The sequence below is a fragment of the Pterocles gutturalis genome, unplaced genomic scaffold, assembly GCF_000699245.1.
Source record: "Pterocles gutturalis isolate BGI_N339 unplaced genomic scaffold, ASM69924v1 scaffold10446, whole genome shotgun sequence".
In the NCBI taxonomy this organism is placed as follows: Eukaryota; Metazoa; Chordata; class Aves; order Pterocliformes; family Pteroclidae; genus Pterocles; species Pterocles gutturalis.
Window position 1 is genome coordinate 15,616 of NW_010103090.1, and position 18,540 is coordinate 34,155.

General features: G+C 36.9%; 1 protein-coding gene across 1 annotated transcript in view; it reads right to left on the reverse strand.

Moving 5' to 3' along the window:
• Positions 1–6,887: 6,887 nt before the first annotated feature.
• Positions 6,888–18,540, reverse strand: part of CACNB2 (calcium channel, voltage-dependent, beta 2 subunit) — a gene marked incomplete at its 5' end in the record, with an annotated part of 39,664 nt that continues 28,011 nt past the window's right edge. The window contains 4 exons of the mRNA XM_010086557.1: positions 6,888–7,755; positions 12,413–12,598; positions 13,943–14,038; positions 14,770–14,921. Coding sequence (XP_010084859.1) covers positions 7,267–7,755; positions 12,413–12,598; positions 13,943–14,038; positions 14,770–14,921 — 923 coding nt within the window. The remainder of the gene's footprint in view (positions 7,756–12,412; positions 12,599–13,942; positions 14,039–14,769; positions 14,922–18,540) is intronic.

The following is an 18,540-nucleotide window of genomic DNA, read 5'->3' on the forward strand; positions in this document are numbered from 1 at the left end:
TTTCTCTGGGAGGGGACGTAAGCTACTTTATGAAATGCAAACATAATAAAATAGATGGGAACTATTACAATGAATTTTGGAGAAGGTACTTTCTACGGAGGTTTACCAATAGTTAGTTTGATTAAATAGTGTTTCATGGAAGACTGTAACGTTTTACAAAGAACTGTTTTATAAATTGATACTTAGAACCTCATTTCTCTTTTATTTTAATACAAGCAAAATTCTCTGTACACATAGTATATACACAAAATACGATTAGGCTTTGTAGCATGTCTTTTATAGCAGCATGAATATATTAAACCATCTCACTCTGGGAATGTAAATAAATATTTTTTCAACATCAAACTTCCCATGCATAAACTGTATTGGTTCTGAAATAGCCTATTGGAGTGGCTGACAAGTGACAATTTTAAAATGAAACATTTGCAACAGAAGGGGCTGCAGTTGTGATTAATATATCAAAATACAGAAAACAATGTGTAATACCATCTGAAATGTTTCAAATCACCTTTCAAACAACTATTAACTCTTTATTGGTTAGAAGGTATCACCAGATAAAATAATATGAAAATTGAAACTGGGGAAGCATGCTGTTGAGAACTGCCCTAATACACTGCTCAAACCTTTAATCATCTATTTCTTAAAGGTGTTAGATGTATTTGAAAATTCTGCTTCAGTTCCAGAGATGTTCTCTGTTCGAACAGAATTCTCTTAGTACTGCTGGAACTGACAATAGCACTAAAATTAGAGAGAAAAGGTAAATACAGTTCAAAAACGTAAACTGACATCTGTGTCTCTGGTATTTTCCTCCCACTCATCATTTTCCAGTTTTTAAGAGCATTATCTAAAAAATTGTCTGTTTTTCCATACATAACTATTTGGTTGGATTAAAGAGAGTGATACAGTGATACTGAATAAACCAAGTGTCCCTTCTCTTTTGCTGAGGTTGACTGGTACATGCTCTGTTAAGGCCTATCCTAGCAGGACAGGAGGATGAAATTCTTGTCTACTTTTGTTGGTCACTCCCTGCCATTAACCATCAGATGTCTACAGAAGATTTAAAGTAATTTTGTTTCATCAGTAGTAGGTGAGATATTCTATTTAGAATCATGAAAGGTCATACCATAAATTTGAGTCTTTTTAGTCTAAATATGGCTAAAATAATTACTTGGTAACAAAAGGTATTAGTCTTTTATTGTAAGTATGTGTTGAAATCTTTAACTCAGTGCTAGTAAAAAAGCATGTTATTTTTGCAGAATATATAAACTCTGTAAACATGAATCAGCACACATAGACTATATACTGAAATTTGTATATGCATATGAAGTAAGGAGCTTTGCCTCCAGTTTTAGTAGCAGGATTTGTGCAATGCTGAATTCGAAAGAATTAAGATTGCTGAATTTTTAGTGGAAGATTTGTTGAGACTTTCCTGGATTTCTTTAGTTTTGAATCATAAACAGGCTTTTCAAGAAGGTAATCTCATTTGATTATATATGAGAAGTTTCTTAGGGGGATGGGGGGTGGGAAGAAAAAATAACTGACTTGTATTTGATTCCAGTGTAATTGCAGACCAGACTTCACCTGAAAGAAGTTACAGATATCTGAACTTTAACAACTAGAGTTGTTTCTGCAAAAGTCAACTGCTAGACTTAAAAGAACATTTAGCACAGTAAAGAGGTAAGCCTTAGCTGTTTCCCCTAAGCCCCACTCTCTGTGGGCAATTGGTGAGGGGAGAGACTTCTCTATCAGGCAGTTCAGAACAGAAACTCAAATAAGATGTTCCAAATCATCCCTTGAGTGAGCCAGTGTCCGTCCTTTGACTACAGGCTTGGCTAAATTAGATGACTAAAGTTGGATGGATGCCCTTCTTTCTTTCTTTGCTTTTCCAATCTTACTGTGACTTTAACTAGAAGTACAGGAATCCTTTCTCATTGTCACAATTTTGATATATGAGGTGTACATATTTTTTAATACACATGGAATCATTATGCTTCGGTGTTTAGTGCTGAAGCACAATTGAATAGATATATTTATATATACACTATATGAGATATTTATATATTAAATTAAAAAATTATTGTCATTGTAATGAAAGATTAACCCTACAAAATAGATTAGGCATGCAATCAGATCCTGTCTTTAAGAAAGTCTGAAAAGGAGTTTTCTCTATTTGCAGAAACAGTGATTAGTAATAGTGCCAAATCTAAATATTTATCTTGGTAAATATAAAGATAATAAAATAGGCAGCCTAGTATAGTATGAAATTATTATACATCTTTTTCCTGTTTCAGTGTCATGGAGTCCAACAATTTTTAGATCATAGGATTTCATATGATTTTTAAGGAAAAGGGAATATTTTAGTAAGATATAGGCTGGTGATAGTGATCAACAATCAATTACTTTGGAGTGGGTAGTTTAAAATATAAAGAACCTTCTTTTTATGTTTAATTGTTCATAACTAAAAATTTATGAGCAAAGCCAATTTTGTACTGCTAGAATTCGTTGCAGAGTAGGTAAGCGTGATAGATAAAAGCGGTAAGAATAAAGTAAGAAAAGAGGACACAGATGAGTTAGCAGAACCATCTTAATATCTATTATATCTGATATAAATCTTTTTTGGGGCTGCGTAGGAGCACATCTCTAGGGTGGCAAGTTATAAAAGGAAACTGTAAAACTACTGTAAGCTCATATGTAACAACTTGTTACATAAAGTGGGGAAATAAATTATAGACAAATTGCTAAGCAATAAATTCCATTGAATAACATTTGATTAAAAACATTCACAATAAAAATGGCATCCACATATTTTACAGATGCTAGAAGAATTAAAATTTTGGTGAAAGATCTTCAATAAAGTAATAAATATAAGTAAATGTACAGCAGAAATATTATATTACACTGAAAAATAACTTCCTGTTCTTCCTCTAGACTATGTAATAAAGTTTTTTGCAATGTTCTTTATTTTCATGGACGGAATAGAATTAAAAGCATTTGGGAAATAGCTTTCAGCCTGATGCATTAAAGCAATCAAAGGTCAAATGTAACAACAAACCAAAACAAATCTTGAAGAGGCTTTAGGAACTAACACAGGAGCTGGTTTACACTCCCCTTTTTACTTTGGACAGACACTGATTAAAAGCAATCAGACCACCACTCACTGCATTCCTAAAAACCACTCACTGCCTTCCTGCTATGGGAGGGACAGGAGCCCACATCAGAACCTCTGCCAGGTGGCACAGAACATGAATCTGACTTTACAAACTGATGGAGCTTAAAAATGATACTATCTTTTATGAATTTGTTAGTAATTATTAAGGGGCAGGGTATTAGACCTGGGCAGGACCTGCATGTATAGGATGAGCAACCAGCTATGCAGGGAGAAGTAAAATAGGTCTCTACTTTTATTCAGGGTTTGATGAGCAGAATTTCATTTCCTTATCCTCCATTTATAATAAGGACTATAGGTTAAGAGTTTACAGATTTCTGTGAAAACAGGTACTCCACTCAAACTCATTGTGGCTTTAAAACCAGTCTTCATTAATTAGGGACAAATCCTTAGGAGAAACTATCTATTTAATTTTACACCTTGAGATGCAAAAACTGTGTAACTCTTCTCAAATTCTGAACCCCTGATGCCAGATACAGAATATGAATTCATGACTGGACAATTTTTTTAAATTTCTAGGCAGTAATATATGGATCAATTTTAAAATAGTTTCTTTCAGCTCTTAACTCCTGCTGATGCTTCCTTTCTGCACAGGCCTGTTTGCTTATTCATCCCTACTATCCTGTCCCTTAACAGGGCTGCAGATTGTTACTCTCACCTCGTTCCAGTCCTTCCTTGAGAATTCTTTATTCCATGATGTCTGTGTAACACTAAACAACTGATAAAGGATAGACTCGGGCTGCTGAACAGCACTGATGTGTATTCATTTGAAAAGACATACAAAAATAAGGTTAACATCTAACATATAGATATGTAAATGTAAAAATGCATTCCACTCCTTCCATATACTGACATTCTTTAGAAAACTATAGAGTAAGAGCTGACAAGACCTATGCATCACTTAACTATTTTATCTTTCTCTCTTTCCTTCTGTCTCACTGCTTTTTTTTAATCTCTTGAGCTCATTCAATAGAAATTTTACAGGTTGCTTTGTACCACACATACATAAGAAGACTCTGGAGCTCACTGAGGCCTCTACCCTTCCTCAGATTCAAAGCTCCTGAAACCGTAAAGAGAAATATGAACTCATTAGTATCCTAATGCAAAGAATAATATTAATCTTTCTATTGGCAAAACTTTGCAAAGATATTTCATCACAATAACCTTTCATACATCCTCCAGTTGGAGCATTTTTAAAGCTTCTTATTGAAATAGTTATGTTAAAGTGCTTTTCAAAGTAGTGCTCAGTGGGCAGGTGGTATTGTGCAATATGTGTAGTACAAGCTCAGATTACAAATGATTTGTCACTCAATAACTGAAGGAAAGTATCTTAGCAAGGCTAATAGAAACCTACTGAGTGAGTCTGCCTAGGAAATGCACGTGTTAGTATGTTTTCTGTACATAATTATCAGCGCTATACAAAATATGATTCTCTGATTAGTTGGACTGGGACATGCCTTTTTTTGTGCTAAGATATTTATATTGCATAAGTCAATATATAGGCCACTCTTAAATACTAGGGCTTGACTGTGCTCTTCATTTTTTTTTAATTTGTCTATACATGGCTACCTACTCCATGGTTCTCATATATTACTCAGTGCTTTGAAATTCTGCCAAATGTTCCTTAAAAAAATACTTTAAGAAAGGTGGAAAATAAACACTCTCTGAAGCAAAAGTTAAAAAAACAATTCAAGGTATTGAAGTGGAATCCATAGATCACTTCTTGGAGGATGTAGCTGTCATGTAGCAGTTGTAGGGAGTAACAGCACTTACTGAAGCTAAAATAGCTAAAGCCAGGCTATATAGAGCAAGACAATATAACTTCTCTTCCTTTTTACATGTGATCTGATATGACTCAAACAACCATCTTTCAATGCCGTTTTCCACTGATACCTTGAAAATCCTCCTATCAAAAGCCACTGTTTATTTACTCTTAAATATCCATTTAGTACCACAGCAGATCTACTTACCTATGCTTCCTTTGTCTACAAAGTCATTTAGTGATGTTCAGAAAAATGCTGAGAATTTTGTTTCTAGAAAAATATCCTTTTCCTTGTGTTCCCCACAGTTCATGCTTTAAGTCCAATACTACCCTTGAATAACCACAACAGTCAGCAGCACTGTCTGGAATGGCCAGATACCTGACAGCAGAATTTCACACGTTGTTGTAAAAAAATGCATATAAAGCATCAGGGAGAGGGGCAGAAGAGGGAGAGGGAGGACAGAGTATGTTTAAGGGAGTTAAACTGAACTACGTGGATGCTGGAATAGGAGATCGGAGAAAACATGCACCTGTCATATATCTTATCCATTTCACTAAAATGATATTCAAAATCAGGCAATGCTGATATTCCCAGAATTAACATAATAAATAAAAATATCTTCCAGCTAAATTAATTATTATCCCACTACAGTCTTTATATAATGTGCTATTTACAGTGAAATACAAAAAGTATTTCATCCATACAATTACTACAAAGACTATATGTGATGCAGAACAGCTTTTCCACTAGGCAAGGGTATGGGTTAAAAACCATAGTGAATTTCCCCCACTTACCAGTGCAACAGGTGTTCAATGCAAAACAAGCTGTGTTCACTCCCTCTGATTTCAATGCATTCTCTAGCAAGCTCATAACAGAGTATTTTGTCACAGTCATTTTTCTAAGCTCTCACCAGCAGCACAACAGTTTAGGTGAAGGAAAAGCAGTGAGCTGGCTGCAAAGTGGGAATGCAGAGGAATTGGCAAGTGTAGAAAAAGTGGAGAAGCTACAAAAATTTATTTTCCAACAAAATAACTCTCCACAAGCTGTGTAAACTTTTCTTACTAAAACAAATACTCTAAAACACAAAGATTTTACATTTCCAGTGAAACACTCACAGTAACATTTGCCTGTTTGTACTCTCCTGAAGTCTCAACAAAGAGCCAGCAGATTTATGCTTTCTCAATTACAGGGGTCAGTAAACTCCCTCATATTCCCTGACTGCAATTTGGATTTATAAATTAATAGACAGAATGAAGAAACAGACTCGTTGGGCTTTTGAGTAACCTTTGTTTTCTTCAGTAGATTCTCACACTTCGCTGCCTTATGTGCACATGCACACGCACACGTACGCCCATCCACCACCCACCCACTCACATACACACCTCTGTCATGTGTGCTCTATTCTGACAACAGAACAAAAATTAAGCTGTGTCCATTGCAATTTTGTGATCTGTGCAGACAAGAATAATTTATAGTGGTTTGTTATCTTTACCATAAATTTAAAATGCAAAATCAGGTTTGCAAGGACAGCATAAGGTGTAAGAGTTAGACCCTTTATCTCAAGCACTCTTTCGTATTTACAATAAGTATAAGCTTTCTGCTACAGAATAAAAAGTATTTAGGTTGAACACTGTTACAGATTTCCTAAATGAGGCTAGTTCCAGTTGCCAGTAATTCAAAAGCAAATCTGCTGACTTGGCATTAGGACTCTAAAACAGTGTGATCAAACTTATATAGTAAGAAGGTGTCTGCAGAAATAACATTTATAAACTGTATATACAGTACACAGTACCAGTACATAGAAAAGAGATCTTGACTTCATGATCCCCTGTGTGTAAGGCAAGACTGAATTCTGTCTTCAAATGGAGTTCACCAGAGGTACAAGCAACAGAGTGGCTCTTAAACCAATATGCAAATCAAGTGCATACAAATTAAAAATCAGAGCAGACAAAAAGTTTTAGATTTTTTTATGTGCTGATTCTGGCTTGCTGAATACACGGGAAGTTATTAAACATCAAATGTACCTTTTTTTAAAAAACACTAACAACACCTTGATGGCAACAGATATTGTTCAAGTGGCAGCTACCAAAAAACAGCTTGAAAAATGTCATAGTACAACATCAGGAACTCCGCAGTTGTACTATGCTAATTCATATAGCACTAACCAAAAAAATAAGTATATGAATATTCTATTTCATGCTATTGCTATGCAAGCAACAGCAACACAAATTAGCATACAGAAGGACACCATATGTTCTGCAATGAAGAACCCAAATATATTTTCAAGGGGCACTGTTACAAGACTTCAAAGAAACACAAGACTGCTGGAGGCAAAAGTTACTGACGGATGTAAACATCCCTGTTCCATTCTCCTGCGTCACTACGTTTTTTCGATATCACTTCACCATCCTTGTCACAATATTGGTCCCTTGATTTATGACGACTACGCTGTTTGTTGCATTCATTGTGGTCCTGTTCGCGGTCCCTCTCCTTTGAGCGATGCCTTGATTCTCTGTGTCTGTGATCACTGCTCCCGTGGGACTCGTCTCTATGATTGTGATCCCTGTGAGAATCATAGTGGTCACCGTGCTCATGTGAGTAGTCCTCCTTTGTCTCTACATAAGCCGAATCTCTGCTGTCTTGTGTTTCTGAGTCAAAAGTTTCTTGCCTAGAAAGGCCTCTAACACCACTACGATGGTTGTGGTGTTGGCTTGAGGAAGAGCGATGCTGGGATTTCTTGATGGGTTCAACCCGTGCTTCCTCTTCAATTTGTGAACTGCTGCGTTCAGGGACTGAATGGTCATTCCTCTGGTCTCCTTGAGATCCCTGCTATCACAACCAGCAGTAAGTTCATATATATGAAGTACACATTTAAAAACCTTCTCCAATACCAAATTCAACTAGAAAGTATCATGAAACCAATACAATTTAAGTGCACAATACTCCACTTTGAATCTAAACTAGAAAAAAACATTAGAATTCAACTTTTACTGAAAATTCAGTATTATAATACAAACAATTCCTTTCATCAGAATGGAGGGTGGCAACTCAGGTTATTCTGTGACACTTTCTCATCTCCTGTGATGTTTCTGACTATTCCAGTTAGCAATAATTGCCTACTACACTCCAGACAAAAAGAGAGCATGCAGAAGCAGGACAAACTGCATAAAAAATAAAGAGCACAGACATGCCAGGAGAGGGCAGGTATCAGTTGAAAGTTTACAGATGCCTGCTTGGAAACAGCCATAATGGGAAAGTGATTTTACAGGGCTGAGGAGGTGGATTCCAGCAGAGAACCAAAGTATAAAACTCTGGCTCTTTTAGAGCCGCTTTTTTTTTTTTTTTTTTTTTTTTTTTAAAGAAAAAAATGCAATTTGATCTGGTATGAATAAAGTTTGTATTATGATACTAATAGTATCACTGACCTCCTGTTTTTCTCAGCAATAATGCAATTTCTTCACAGTAATGAAAAATTAAACTTTTACCTCATAATTTTAAGAGCTGAAGAATACAGACCGTTGCCAAGGAAAGCAGGAGGAGAGCGATATTATCACCTAAAGAATTTCCTACAACACCACTACTATTAAAAGACTGAAATAAAAATTACCAGGTAATATAAAACCTACTCTTCACCAGCATAATGCTTTGAAATCACTGCAAAATGAATAAGTTGCATTATTTAACTCATTTGGGGGTTTCATTACAGTAACCTGCTTTTATTCCCAAACAACAGCCAAAGATTTTTCAAGCTTAATTGCAACTATTAAAGAAATAGTTTACGGTGAAATTGAATTATGCTTCTCACATGAGGTGAAGAACGTCAAGACAAAATCACCTCTAGTGGCACAAAATTAAAGCAGGTTTTAAGAGAGTTATACGGGCATTTGTTTGTCAGACTGTTCTGAATTTGTACCAAAGTTAGTCTAAAGTTTGCCCTCCTATGTTCAGAGTTGTCTAAAAATAAGGACTGCCTCCAGGGCAGCTCATGGACATATCTTCTTTCAGGCTTTCTATGTTGTGGAAAAGGGCTAGGGAAAGGAGGAAATTTTGTCATTCAGCCATAGATCCTGCGAGTGGGTTTCCTAGCAATGTAAAAAGTAAAATGACAGGAAATTGGACAGGAACAAATCTGTATTTTAAGCAACATCTTTCAAATTAGCAATTTGATAAATTTGACAAATCTTTATTTTCTAAGACAATATTTTGTTCTGTAAACTTTCCAGCAACTAGCTGGGTTCCTAATTTGAAACAAATGGTATCGATGAGAACAAGTAACAGAAATGGCAGTTGAATTTCTTTTTTGTTCTTGCATTTATGATTCTCAGGATGATTCTGTTTTGCCAGAAAAAGGAATGTAGTAATTGTAAACATGAATAGATGCGTTCAAGGTGAACAGAAATGACTCGACGGAGGTGAATTATAAATGGAATCAAGTGAAAAGCTGGAGTCTTGAGCAATGCCTGCTTTGGATGTGTAAACACATTTTTATTAGTTCACAATCATGACTGTTTTTAAGGCACATAAACTGGGTACACACGTGAAACCCTTTAATTCTCATATGGTTATATGCCAACTATGTATGTACCTATATATATAAACATGACTGATAAAACCTGTCATTGCTTTGGTTTGAGAACAGATGCAAAATTTGAACCTGCCTTGAAGAGAATGCTGCTTTTACAAACTCAGATGCATCTTCTCTATGATGAGTATGTGTGGAAAAGCACAATCAATAAATTTAGAAACGATACCTTCAATTTCAGAATAGCGTTAGGGTTATGGGGGTTTATGGGAAAATTCATTGACAGAAACTTTCCCTAATTATTACAGAGAGTCTGAGCAGGTAATGTTTCAATCTGGATTAGGATCTGGTTTGTGGTTCAAAAGGGCTCTGAATTAGATTCCACGGTCCAGGAATTTTACAGACCAATCTCATAAGGATTTTTGCCTAAAGTGGAGAAAGCTTGAGATTAAGCCCATTTCATTAGTCAGGTTGTAATTTCAAAGAAGTGGGGGTCTTTGGAAAGAAGTTTAAGCAGTGCTGTAAGAGGAGAGCGACTGTCTGTGCCCACACAGCCAATTTGGCTTGTTCCCTATTTCCATCCAGTGGTCCCTAATTGCCTACACCATTTGGTGTTAGCCAACTGTTCCCCTACAGGAGGAAACCTGAGAACAGTTGTCAGGATAGTTTTCTCCAAAGCTCTCCATCAGATAGAAAGGAGGGTGTATGGTCTTCATCGACTTCATTTCAAACAGCCCCAGGAGGCCTCACACCTTCAAGCACCTCATGCCATGCAACGCACACATTCAGCATCATGCTATAAAAATAACACTATGGCAGCTGGCAACACAAATCTCTCATTACAACGTACACCCGGGACTGAAAAACGCCCAAAGCAATTAGTTTAATGGCAAAGGGGTGCTGCATTGGACCCAAGGGAGAATGGCTCAAATGCTTTGCAGTGCAGACGTGGCCCTTCCAGCCCAAAAGGCTGGGTGGCATGCTTTTTCTCTGCAGAGCAGTCCACAAAACCAGCACAGACATAGACTTTAAATTCTCCACATAGAGGGTTCTTAATACTATGGAGACAATGGGTTCAGCCACCGTGATTTGAAAATAAACCCACTCCATTTCAAAACCGTGACAGGCTCAGGTTTGAGATGGCAGCTGAAAATGTACCATAGGAAAATGAAGCAAAAGGAATGTAACAGTTCTGTGTTCCCTGTTGCTTCATACTTGTGGATTAGTAGACCTACAAACTGCAAATACATTCTTATTTTTAGTCCTTAAGATAAAAATCTGTTAATTTGTAAGGAGATAGCACAACATTCAGAAAAGTGTTATTAAAACTCTGTATAGTTCTTCCAGAGAACGTTGTTAATAAAATGAGTAAGTGAACTATAAATCCATACCCAAAAGGCATTAAAAAAACCTCAAGCAAAATAATAAACATATCTACAAAGCAAAAAAAGTTTATCTAGCAACTCTGCACACAAGAACACTGAATTTCATACTCAGAAATTCTTCCAGCTCACAATTTTTTCAGGGTGTTTCAACTCTGAGAACAGAAAAAAAGGCAGAAATGAGCTATAGCTTACAGTCTGTTTTCCTGCAACTGCTTCTGAAAGCAAGAGAAGGAAATACTCTGCAAGGTGGCTGAAGCAATTTTTCTTGTTAAAGAACAAACCTGTCTGGTCTGTGGTCTTCTAAAGGGAAATAAATTCTTTGACACAAAAAATTGTTTTGCAAGACCACAAAAACAAAAAGCAAATTTTCTGCATTTTAATTTGGGTGCAGCTATTTTTTTGTCTTTGATTTTCTAAGAGGAGGCATTTTTCTTAGCCAAAATTAGGAATTCTAACTGACATATGTATGTGACTTATGGGCATATATGGAACTTGGTGGAAATTTAGATGTAGTAAGCCTTTATTTGAGCTGGGATAGATGTATTTTAACCCTCACTGTGATCTTCTTGGCCTCAAGGCATCACTCACTATTTATAACGAAGCAGCATCTTTAAAGACCTAATTTCATGCCATACAACACATATACAAAGGACAGGATCTCCTTATGCTCAAAACTGTTAATACAATTATACAACCCAAAAGCTGAAGGAGAAAAACGGGACAAAATATGCCCAAAATCAACAGGCAGGTCAGAGCAGAGGTGAGAATAAAACCCTTTTTCCCCGGCTCACTATACAGTACCCTTGCTGTTCAGAACATACTGCCTCTCAAGGTCTTTCTGCACGATGTGCAGCAGGACTTGGGTTTTATGTAAGAGTTTGGCTTGAAGGCAGTATGTACTTTTCACAGCAATGGCCAATGAATAAAAGAACAAAGGAAACACTGCAAGGGCCACTTTAACCTTGAGACTTCACTAATACAGTCAGTCATTCTCAACCTCTACAACTCTATAGCCTGTGAGAAGATAGGAACAGATTCCCTCCAACATTTGTGGATTTGCTCTGTACAGAACCGAATTTGTCATGCAGGGCCTCCGAGGCTGGGATTTGCCTATTAGCAATAGTGTGCCCATCAGTCAGAGAGTTACCAGAGGCTGGAATGTGCATAGTATTAGCCCAGTTTTATTCCTCTGATTGAATTACATATGGCCAGCTATAAAAGTGCTTGTGGTTGGTACACATATTACTGACACAGTGATGTCCTGGGCACAATAAAATCTTAAGTATTCCACTTCAAATCACCATAGGTTTTCAGTCAGACTGGATTAGTTCTTGGAATCAAAACTGACCCCCTGGTCAATATGCAAACACATGCTACTGTGAATACAATAGCAATAACAATAGTGTGCCCATATTTGCCTTTTATACGGAAAATGGGTGAATGTCTACTGGAAAAGCTCTTATTCTATCAACAACAGTAAGACATACTCAGTATATTCTTGTATCAGACTACCACTGTGCTGTGGAAGAAGAGGAAGTTGATAGAAAAAAAAGAAGAGATGGCATAAAAACTGTACCTGTAAATTAATATTTGGACCTGGGCTAATAGGAAGAGTGGCTGTTGCAAGTGTGCGAGTGAGAAGCTGGTTAGGAGGATTGCTGCTAGGTGGATGTGTGGCCTTCCAGTAGGCTTCCAGATAGTCAGCAAGGTGCTCACAAGCATCTTCAAGCTGGTTCTCATCAAGAATTACATCGAACATTTCCTGATAAAGGAAAGGTTTTAGTGAGAATAACAGCCAGATAAAGGGAGATCAGCTAGAGATGTTGATGACCAGAATCTCCATTCATCAAAAATGAACCACATTTCTAATACTTGTGTTAAGATATTTCACCCTGTTGGAGGTTGTTTTTTTTCTTTGTTTTTTTAATGCAATTGATACAAAAGACAGCAATCATAACTAGCACTAATGTTACATTTGCTAAAGCAAGTCCTCATGACTTCCATTTAGTAATGCACAAACAGTCAATGAAGATAGGAAGAAGCAGCTCGAACAAATCTTAAAACTCAAATATACAGAAAGTTTAAATATTGAAGGGTTTAGCTATTAGAACAAAATGGAATGGCAAGAAAAGGGATTCACTCCCCATATCTACAATAACTACAAGAAAACTAAGACAAACTAAGACCAATAACTAACAACAGTAAGAAATGCAAGTAATACAGATAATCAAGTTTCCCAGTGTCATACAAATATTAGCTAAGAGATTGGTCACACGGTCTAATTTTAGGCATCTAAAGTTAGGAGGTGAGTTTCTTCTGTTCCTTCCCTGGTCAGGGAGACAGAAGTGCTCCTGAAGGCCGCTTTGAGAGACTATGCAGGTCTCTAGCACTCTTCATTGACTTCTTGGGGACTAATTTCTTAACTGAGGTGCTTGAACTTAAATGATGAAAACATTCCCCTCACTGAGCTCTGTAACTATGGCAAATTCCCATATCTGCAATGGAACTGAACCTTCATCTTCTGGTCCCTTACCCATACTCTTGACCTTTGAGTATGCAGGTAATAACACTTGTCATGTTTAAAAACACAGCTGGGGTCTCATCATCTCCACTTCATAGGTGGAAACTGAGAGAATTTGCTTCAGTGCACAATAGAAGAACTGCAGAGCTCTCAGCTACGCAATACCCCACAGCTCTGTGCCAAAATGGTGACCAAGAACACCAGCAGTGATGGTCTGTGGTGACATGCCCCAGGGGAACTACGGAAACCACCAGCCTTGCCCTAAACTGCCAGAGATAAAGCACAGTCATTAAAGAGGGTTCATTTTTAGACCAATAACCCCAAAAGAATTATCAAGTAAAAAAATGTTTGGTTTATCCAAGCAGTGAATGTGCCAGCACACATCCTAATCACTGCTCGTGACTAGGTCTGGTTTTCCCCTGCACCTTTGTGCAGAGCCCAGAGACTTCAGGAGGCATTCTGCAAAAAAGCAATAGTGAAATATGGCCAGAAGAGGGCAAACATTCCCAGAAATTATGTAATTAACCTCGTGCTTGAAAAGAAATGCACCTTTCAAAGACGAGACATAAATTAACAGTAACTCACTGGAGGACACTGTGCCAGTTTATCAGCTGCCACCATCTGAACATTAAGGTGTTTGGCCTGAGATTTCCCTCGAGATTTTATTAACCTCTGTAAAACCTGTGAAAAATAAGACATTAATAAAAGTGAGCAGGTTTGGACTTAGTGTATATATAGAATGACTTAAAATGTTTACATTTTTAACTGTCCACTTGAACAGATCACATGCTTCATTTGCTGGCTTCAAGAGCATTTCCCATGCTGTTTACATCCAGAACAAACTAATTTTCATTTACTTCCCAATATCTCCTTTCCTGTTACAGGCACTAAAAAGTTCCTCTCCTATTTTCCTCTGCTTCTGGTTTTGTTTGTTTCTAAGTTGAAATTCTTTAATTGGTCTCCAGAGTTCTCTTCCCAAAAATTTGTTCTTCTCTTTCAAATGCCTCTTCACACAGTCTGTGCAGGTTTTTTCACAGAATGAAAGAGTACATTATCAGGAGATGTTAAAGTTTACCAACCAGTCTGATAGTCATTATGTGAAAATCTTTCTTTCATTTCTGTATCATTTTGATTTACCAAACTGTTAGCATTACTTATGTGATTGATACTAAAAGCACAATCCCAATTTAAAAAAACATTGGAACTACAGCATTTTTTCCAAAATGGGTTTTGGTAGCACTAAAGCTAAGATACTTTTTTGATTAATAATACTTCACCATCCAAAAGGAAGCACTAGCAATATATAGCTCTGAACTTTAATGAGGACATGATTATCCACATTTAAGACCAGAAAAAAAGGAAAAAAAAAAAACAAAAGACTGAAACAGCATGAATATCAGTAAAATATTTACCTTAGGAGAAGAAATCTTTACGTATACTATAATGGGAGCCAGAGAAGTTTTGCTTAGTTGAGCTGGATGGTTAATGGTATCAGCATCAAGCACTACCAGCTGCAGTGTCCTTGCTAATTCAAAAATCCGTTCAATTTCACTTTGAACTTCAGCTGCAGATAAGTAGAAAATTAGAGTTATGAAAATATTTAAAAGCAAATAGTTTTAAGAAATGTAAAAAAGTGGTAAACTGGTGTGTTGCTCCTCCTCAGGCTGACAGGAGCCATTAGCAGTGCATGTCCCTGGCAGGCTAGGGAAACGAACACAACGCTAACAAGAGTGTTTTACCCCTGGTTTGTTGCCCCTGCAGGGGCAACACAGCACTGCTTGTGTTTCTCATCTCCAAGGCTTCGTGCAATCCCAGCCTGGAGAGATACAATTAACACTTTCTTACAAGACCCCAACCCATGTATGTAAGAAAAATAGAAGTTAAGAATGCCTGATGCATCACTTGGTAATCTTATTACGCCATTAATTTCCTACATGTAAATAATTTCAGCTCAAACTTTAATCTCACATTGTAATCAATTTGCTCAAACTGGAGTGCCCAAGATAGGCATTAAGATGTACTTAAGTGTCTACATTAGTAGAAGCTCTTGGTTTTCCATTTACTTCAATTTATCAAAGCTCTGGAAAACAGTTTCCTTCATATACTGGCCTCAGTATGGTAACATATTAAAATTTTGATTACTATGGGTGAAATACTTTATTTTTTTTTAAAATAACTCAATAATCTAAATAATGCTATGGTATCCTCCTCACAACCCCAGAAGTTCTGGCAAGGTGATTTTCCCAGAAAAAATCATCTTGTCTTCTGGTGACTCATGTTCCCAGCTCCTCAGCACCCTGTGTGATTGGCAGTAGTTTCTAGGGCAAACCTCTCCAAGACAGATGGGCTGCATCCACTTTCACAAGTGATGTAGAAACTGTCTTTGTTCCCAAATGAAACAAAACTAAATCTTATAATGGGAAAATCGTCCTTGAAATGGAATCACATTTTCCTGTTCAAATCTTGCTATAGGTTGACTTCACAGAGAAATTACAGAAGTAGTGTGATTTGTGCAAGTCTATAAAGTTATAGATCCAAACAAGATTGTAATTCATATAGGTTTCTCTTTAAAGGTTATTCACACTCCATGAACCAAAACCTGATTAGCTATCTACTCCATTCAAAATAGATATTAGAAGATAACCAACAGAAATTCAAATGTCAACAAGAGGTCCCAAAAATTTATTTACTAGGGAGTTTCTAGAAATTACACTATCAGCATTTATCTATTATGCTGGCACAAGCACTACTTTTGCTTAAAAACACAGCCTATCTGATCTGGCTACAGAGAGTTTTCTACAGCAAACGGAGTCTTTGAAGAGGTGTGAAGAGATTGATTTTTGTTATCTTAGAATAGCAACTGAATAAATTAGGTACCATGATAAGGCTGCAAAATTTCCAAGAGAGAACAAAGCATCCCAAATCTAGTCTCCATTTAACTCAAAGTCTTTTGGTTCGAAATCAAGAGGTGACTACTACGATCATTTTATAAATGAAGTAACATCTTAAATGGCCATCAGAAAATCCATATATGATGCTCTCTTTTGGAGGAGGTTGACATTGTTTTGGACCTATTAGAGATCACCTCCATCTGTTGGTAGTTATCTCCAATTTTGGCTGAGTACATGCCAATCAGTCTTTTACAGCGGAGAACACTGCGAGATGTGCATGGCATGCTGGTATGGAAAGCATTGGTGTGTGCTTTCCTGCTTGTCAATAAAAGCACTGTGGCCCAGCTGCTGTCTGAATTAGGACCACATTTTTGAAGACGTAACTTCTAATGGTTCTTGGCACGTTCACAATTACATTTTCTGCAACTTCACTGCATAGAGATATTGTTGGAATGACTGAATACCATTGTCTCAGTGATTTAGTAGAACATAGTCAATAGTCTATCCCTAATTTAGGTCCAAATGACAACTAGAATAAACATATCAGAGATTATTTGTCATACTGTTCTGATGATGTTTGGATTGCTCTCCTGCAATTTCAAACCAGTCTCAACACTTCAGTCAGTATAACAATATCAGTTAATGTATTATTTTAAGACCATTGCAGACTGCTAAAAACCCTTGTTCAAGACAATTTATAACCAGCAAAATCTGTCTTTTTGCCAGCGTATCATAATTTCATCCCAGGAAGCAGTATTTGCTACACTGCTAGAAGCAATTTTCTGCCAGTATGGATTCCATCTCTGTGAACTAGGTGTCCTGCTATACTTTCTGAAACAACCGTTTGCCAGAGCAGACTATGCCTCAAGGTATCTTCTATTGTGAAACATACCCAAGGCAATAATTGCAGGTAACTATGGTCATATGAACCAATAGTTTCCACCTGAGTCTGAAGACAGAGAGAGATCTTTTCCATCAATTAAAAAGTATTTCAGTATTTATTTTTCTTAAGTACAGGAGCAAAGTTCAAGGAACTACACTGCATGATTGATGAACTAATATGTTGTGCCTCTACCTCTCCAGTCAAGAATGGATGGAAAAAATGACACAGAGATTGATGAAAAGGTCCTGATCTCCTGTCCCTTAGAGTACTTCTTCAGCTTCTTTCCAGCCTGCATTTTGCTTGAGATCTTTCTTGTATTCCAACTTTTCACTACACATAACATTGTTGCAATTACTTAAGTAACAGCAGCTTCTCTTTTTTTTAGATGACAAAGGCTTTATCTACTGCTGCACCTTTGGTTTTCATCTTTCTTTAGCAACATCCCTCAACAAACAAATTCTATACCTGCAAAAATTCCTTCCCAACAAGACACTCAACACAAATTTTCTCTGAGGCTTTTGCCCAAAGTAAGTAGAGAACCCTAAACATCATGTGGGGATAGTAACACAAATGTCACTGGTACTTAAAATAGGGGAAATGAGAACAATGAAAGTGGGGTATCTTCAAAGAAGCACAGTAATGGCTTAGCAATCTTCCCACCTCTATGAATATCATCTATTTATAATAATGTCCCTTCTGATGTTCTGAAGAGGCATAACAGTGAGGCTGTAAGAGTTAACTCCAATAAATTATATCATAATGAGAGGCATAAACACAGTTAAATCTAGTCTGAGAATCATCATGAAATGCTGACAGCCCAGCTACAACACTCAAAACCAGAAATAAGCTAGCAAATTTTAAAGTGACTCTTACAATCTATTTGATATGGCCTCCTTGGTAATCAGAAAGGGAACATATTTTAGATAACAGGGGCACTCAGCTATTTATTCCATACAATAGGGGGTCAGCTCTCAGAAACAAGAATTACACATCTCCCAGACAACTTTAAATATTACACATTTAAACTTACTCCCATATATTCATTCTAAATATCCCTCCTATACCCTGAAATGAATAGAAATTCAGTTCAATGAGAGCACAAATAAATGGCTTATCCCATTATGGGGCAAACCAATATTCTTTACACCAGTTGGTCCTTACGAGTGAATTTCAAGCAAAAATCTGTAACAGTTCTTTACAATAATCTCACTGAAAGTAAAGGCAAAGACACAGTGACACTGCATTGCATCTATGTCAATTCACTAATAACAAGATGAACTATGGTGGAATTTAGGGTCACTTATACAATGCCATGGTAAAAGAACATTCTCTACTCTACACAGCTGGAGAAACACAGCTCTCCGTCACACCTAGGCAGAAAGCATCCATAGCAGCCAGGAGTCAGCAGG